We start from the raw sequence: 6,250 nt of genomic DNA on the forward strand, positions 1-6,250 counted from the left end.
CAAGGGTAGAAACTTTTAACGGGTGACTTAAAACGTTGGGCATCCAATGTCTCATATCTAAACAAACACGGACAATGCAATCTCGTCCCCACAGTTTGAGGTTCCGGGCCCCCGGGTTTAGTGCGGGCGCTTGAAGGTAAATTACCGCCCGGGGTGTTCTCGGAACGTTTCTTATCTTATACAAAGAATATGCCGCAATGTACGGCTAAATGTCTTCGTTGCAAACGGGGTAGTTTGACTGTACAGGGTGTTACGTAGCAGTTTTATACGTGAAAAAACGCATCTTAAAACTGGAAAAAAAGAAGTTTTATACGAAACAAAAGAAGTCTTGAACCTGGCAAAAGAAGTTTTATGCCCCTCAAAAAGAAGTCTTAGACTTGGAAAAGATGGGATAAACTGGGAATTTTCTAAATTGAAGGTTGGCTCTTCATAGGGAACTTAAATATAGTTGGGGAAAATATATTTTAGCATAATCTATCTGACTAAAACAAACAGATGCCATTCAAGTACACTTGGATATCCATGCCATTCCTCCATCACATGCATATAGCACACTGCTTACTGCATGGCTATTGAGACCACACCCCCTACAGCAGGGATAGGCAACTTGGATGGTGGTGGGGGCCACATCATTTATGTACTGGCCACCAGGGGGCCGCAGATTCACTTGGAACTAGGGTTGCAAAGGGGCGGAACATTTCTGGTAAGTTTCCGTGGGAAGTTAAGCTGGGGAATTTTGGAAATATTCCATATTGGAAACTTTCCATCCAAATGATGGGAACTAACTGGGAATTGAGGGTAATGTAATCGAATTGTATCATAACCAAGCATAAATATAAACATTTTTGTTTTGTCATAAGAAAACATCCATGCAAAATGATACAATTAAAAAAACATGACATTTCAACAGATGTAGAAGTAGAACAGAACACGTTTTAATTATTTGATTGAACAATCATTTGTTTCATTGAAGAACAAAAACATGAATGTTGAGTTAAATATTACTCATCCCCCCCAACCCCACTCATTCAAAAATGTGCTTTGGGCTCAAGAGTGTGGTCCATCTGTGCATGTGATGGAGCCATGCACAGTGCCTGCAGGGGGTGTGGTCTCAATAGCCATGCAGTAAGCAGTGTGCTATGGCATGGATACTCAAGTGTACTTGAATGGCATCTGTTTGTTTTAGTCAAGATTATGCTGAAATATACTTTCCCCAACTATATTTAAGTTCCCTACGAAGAGCCAACCTTCAATTTGGAAAATTCCCAGTTAGTTCCCATGGAAAGTTTCCAATATGGAATATTTCCAAAATTCCCCAGCTTAGCTTCCCATGGAAATGTACCGGAAATGTTCCGACCTTTTGCAAACCTACTCTTAACTCATTCGTTGTTGTAAAAATGTTGTTGTTTTTACAGAAACTACTTCATATTAGGTTTTTAATTTCAGACATGTGTGTTTGTATAAATAATATAATAGTAAATCTAAATGTACATGTAAGAAAAACACGATCTAACCTAATATTGAACAATAAATCTATGCTCATTTGTTGTGTCCGTGTCCTTCCTCTCGTCCTCAGCTCGGCTCCATGCTCTCCGTCCAGCCCTCGGAGCTGGGGGCCTGCGGCGGATTCATCCCAGACAGCCGGGACCTGAAGACCCTCCTCCTGCACCAGCAGGCCAAGGGGCTGCTGGGTATTAAAGGTACACTTCAGATAAGACAAGATGGACCCTTAGTGATCCCTGGAATCCAGGTGTTTTAGCAGACTCAGGGACAGTTTCATCCCACAGGCCATTAGACCGTTAAACACCTGGACTTTTGAAAGAACATTCATCTCTTTGCAACTTATATAATATCAATATTCCAATTACTTGTATACAGACTATTCTGCACAATTTCTATTATATTTGATTTGATTTACTTGCACTATTATCCGGGGTCTTAAAAAGTATTAAAAGTTGATAAATCAATTTAGAGAAAATGAAGGCTATTAAAAAGTATTAAACGGCATTTTCCAAGGTATTACATTTTGTAGCTTGTTTTCAATAAGTACATAAATTGTCCAAAGAGGTTGTATTCTACAGTCTGCCTGAATGTAATCATTGCGTAGGTGTGTAGTGTGGTTCTGTGTAGTTTATTTATGGCACCCCGTTGGATTGGACGTCATCTGAACAGGACATCGCACGCTCACTGCTTGATAACACGCGAAGGTCCGTTTACGCCGGTTGCTAAGCAACATCGTTATGGGGAAATGCAAGTGTGCGTCCACATGGTTGGAAGATAAGGAGGAAGGACAATCAATACTGTATATAGTCAATGTGAGGTAAAGTGTGTCGCCAAGGTAACCGGTTAAAACTCAAAGTGGCGATGAGGTCTTCAAATGTATGGAAAGGGTCTTAAAAAAGGTCTTACATCTAGACTTCAGGATTCCTGCAGATACCCTGCTATCTGTTTTATTCATGTTGCTCTGTTGGAGGAGCCTGGGAACTAAGATTGTCGTTGTCATAACTACACTGTAGCTATGCACACATGACAATAAAAGCCTTGACCCTTGAGGTACAGAATAATAATACATTGGATTTTTAACAGAAACAATACAAAGAAAACAAAAACAAATAAACAGCAGAAAGAAAACACATGAGAATACACATAAAGATAATAATAATAATACAGATAAACAGTAGTAACGGTATGAATGTACATATATGTTTAAATGTTGACATACTTTTTCTATTCATGCAGCAACTATCTCGTCGTCCGTGGGAAACTGCGTCCTCTCTTCACTCGCCTTCCGACCCAAACCAGTCGAGGCACTTCCTCCACCTCCTCCTCCACCTCCACCTCCTCCACCCCCGCCATCCCCAAAACGTGTAGAAGTAACAACCAATGAAACGAGCTCAGCCTCCCTCAGTGACGCTGAGGACCTCGGACTGATGTCAGACGACGCTGAAACCCCTGACATCAGACCACAGGAGGCGGCGGGGGGGGGTGCTAACACAGCTGACGGGGGAGCAGAGAAGGAAAAAAGTGCCGCAAACACAGTTGAGACGGAGGAATCGGTGCCAAAGAAAAGTACACAGGAACCACCAGGGGAACAGGAAGCAGCAGATAAACCAGAGGCGCAGCCGGCTCCAAAAGCCATCCCTTTCCGGGTCGTCTCCATGCCCGTGAAGTCCACCTCTCAGAGTGCAGCAGCAACGAAAGACGCCCAAAAGCCCAACACTCATCGGGTCACGCTGCACCAGTGGGTGTCCCAGATCGCCACCAACTCCCTCTCGCTCCCCGCCCTGCCTCCCCTCCCCCCCGCCCAGCTGATGTTAGACGACGACGACAAGCCCAGCATCCGGAGGAAGAAGCAGATCCGACCCCCGGCGGACCGATACACCTGCAGCGTCTGTGACAAGAGCTTCCCGTACCAGTCCAAGCTGATGGACCACGAGCGCATCCACACCGGAGAGAAACCCTTCGTGTGCACCGCCTGCAACAAGAGCTTCAGGACCCAGGCGTTCCTCAACAACCACCTGAAGACGCACAGCACGGCGCGCCCCTACGCCTGCGGGCAGTGTGGGAAGTGCTTCACCAAACTGCAGAGCCTCTCCAAACACATGCTGGCTCACAGCGGCCAGAAGCCCTTCTACTGCAACATCTGCAACAAGGGCTTCACGCAGTCCACCTACTTCAAGCGCCACATGGAGTGCCACACCAGCCAGATGACGTTCCCCTGCAAGCACTGCAGCAAGAGCTTCCCCACGGCCTTCAAGCTGTCCAACCACGAGCGCTGGCACACGCGAGACCGCCCCCACATGTGCGAGCGCTGCGGGAAGAGGTTCCTCGTCCCCAGCCTGCTGAAGAGACACATGGGATACCACATCGGAGACCGCCAGTACCTCTGCTCCCAGTGCGGGAAGACCTTCGTGTACCTGTCGGACCTGAAGAGGCACCAGCAGGATCACGTGCCCAAAGCTAAGATCCCGTGCCCCGTCTGCCAGAAGAAGTTCTCCAGCAAATACTGCCTGAGGGTCCACCTGAGGATCCACACAAGAGAGAGACCGTACCGCTGCTCCATCTGCGAGAAGACCTTCACCCAGGTGGGGAATCTGAAGGTCCACATCCGGCTGCACACCAACGAGCGACCGTTCAGCTGCGACGTCTGCGGCAAGACCTACAAGCTGGCGTCCCATCTGAACGTGCACAAGAGGACGCACACCTGCAAGAAGCCGTGGACGTGTGAAACGTGCGGGAAGGGCTTCTCCGTGCCCGGCCTGCTGAAGAAACACGAGCAGACGCACACGAGGGACGCTAACCCCGAGCTCGCCGGGAAACGGAGGCACCGGGGTAAACACAAGAAGCACTCGGTCAAGAGGAAGTACGACGAGGAAGAGGAGGCGAGCGATGATTATTAATCAAAGAAACATTTCGTATACAATAAGGATGCTCTGATTCCAGGGCCTGATTGGATAACGTTAATCCACATAGCTACTGTGTAATTGTCTTTTTATAAACGTTTAGTTAGCGTGTGTTAAGCCACCGTGGTGGTTAAGGTAATGCAAACACATATAGAATAATGTTAGGATGTTTTCTGATCATTGGATTTAAAAGCTACCAATTTGAGTTATGATGGGTGGTTGGCTCGAACAGTTTCAACAAATAAAGCCCATTGTTCTGTAATCACTGCTGTGTTCATATAATCTGGTGATTTGACACGATACGTTGAGGAAATTATGTTACCCTTAACTGTCACATCATGAGAGATAGCCTACAAAGGAGTAGTAAAGATTTAAAAGTATTTTTCAGAGTTGTCAATCATTTTCATTACAAAGTCATGGATAAAAGAAATTGTATTTACTAACCCTAACCCTAACCCTATTTCAACGCATGTACCTGTTGATAATGTGATAACATGTTGTAGTCTTTGTGGAAACTGTAGGAACTACTTTTACCACTCACTTTTTTATGTAACCATGTAAACAGCACAGCTACTCTGCTTTTGTTTTAGACAACAGGCTGGATATCATCTCGTCCAGCAGTAGGTGTGTGTTGTTGCTCTGATGATGATGATGATGATGAAAATATTATTGTAGAGTGGACACGATGAAAGCTTTTCAAAGGTTTGATGAGGTTTTGCTGTGAATCTTAATTCAAGTCAATAAGAATATATACCTGTTTTTGATGTTTTGCAGAAAAATAAACACACATACAGTAGCGAAGAACTGTTGTCTCACTGGTTTGTTATCTGTGGAACATTTTCTTAATCAAGCTGTGTGTCGTGAGCCCTGCGAAAGGTACTTAATAACAAGGTTTCACAAAAGCTACACAAAGAAATAATGGTTGATAAGTTGCAATCCATTTAATTAAACCAAATAGATCCATAACATTACATTGATAGATCTTTTGTTTTAAATGACAACAAAATCCAAACTGTTTTTTTAAAGGTCACCTATCATGCTATTTTTAGGCAATAGCATAGGTCTCAGATATATAAAAAACATGTCTATGAAGTGTTTTGCTCAAAATACCAAACAGATCACCCATTACATCCCTCTATTTCACTTCCTGTTTCAAAAGTGCTGATTTTGGGTATAAAGCTTTAAAAAATAAAAAAGTAGGGCTGAGCTCATGTGGGACCCGGCAGCTACTGTCTAAACTAAATACTGCCGTGATGAAATGCCATATCATGGATTATCAAGGATTATTTCTGAAACAGTATGGAGCTCAACGGCTTTCTCTCTTGCCGGTTATACCACAAGGTGAGTTCCTTTTTATTTCCTGCTTCTTCACACACATGCTCTCCAGAGGCCTGTACTACGAAGCCGGTTCAACCTAACCTGGATATGTTTGAGTTAGCCGGTTGGCCTAATCCAAAACATACGGGCTCTCGCTAAACGGTCCTACGATGCGGGTTATCAAGTGGATCGCTCAAGCCAGCCGTGCCCTATCTAGTTAGGTGCGCGTTCACATGAAAGGGGTGGTATTTGGAGCATTCGACCAATCACAAACATGGACAAGCATACTGACAGCGCAGCGTCATACTTCCTATAATATTAGACAAATATGAAGACTTTAAACATCCATGACTTAAACACTTTATCCAGGATAAAAGCCACATAGCTGCACCTGCAAGGTGAATACAGCTGGTAAAAGAACAAGTGTTTAAATGCGTACATTAACAGGTTTATGATATCACTGCCCCGTCTAAGACACGATCTGACTTTAATTACATTTGACTCAAGTGTTTCCTCAACTTAATGTGTTA

At 44.4% G+C, this 6,250-nt stretch overlaps 1 protein-coding gene across 1 annotated transcript; it reads left to right on the top strand.

Annotated features, from left to right (window-relative positions):
- Positions 1-1,566: 1,566 nt before the first annotated feature.
- LOC104966445 (gastrula zinc finger protein XlCGF57.1-like) lies at positions 1,567-5,201 on the top strand. The gene is made up of 2 exons (XM_010795634.1): positions 1,567-1,700; positions 2,740-5,201. The coding sequence occupies exons 1-2, from the start codon at positions 1,586-1,588 to the stop codon at positions 4,398-4,400; spliced, it is 1,776 nt and encodes a 591-aa protein (XP_010793936.1). The 5' UTR covers positions 1,567-1,585; the 3' UTR covers positions 4,401-5,201.
- Positions 5,202-6,250: the final 1,049 nt, after the last annotated feature.

Source organism: Notothenia coriiceps, unplaced genomic scaffold (genome assembly GCF_000735185.1).
Source record: "Notothenia coriiceps isolate Sejong01 unplaced genomic scaffold, NC01 NC01_scaffold00002202, whole genome shotgun sequence".
Lineage (NCBI taxonomy): Eukaryota > Metazoa > Chordata > Actinopteri > Perciformes > Nototheniidae > Notothenia > Notothenia coriiceps.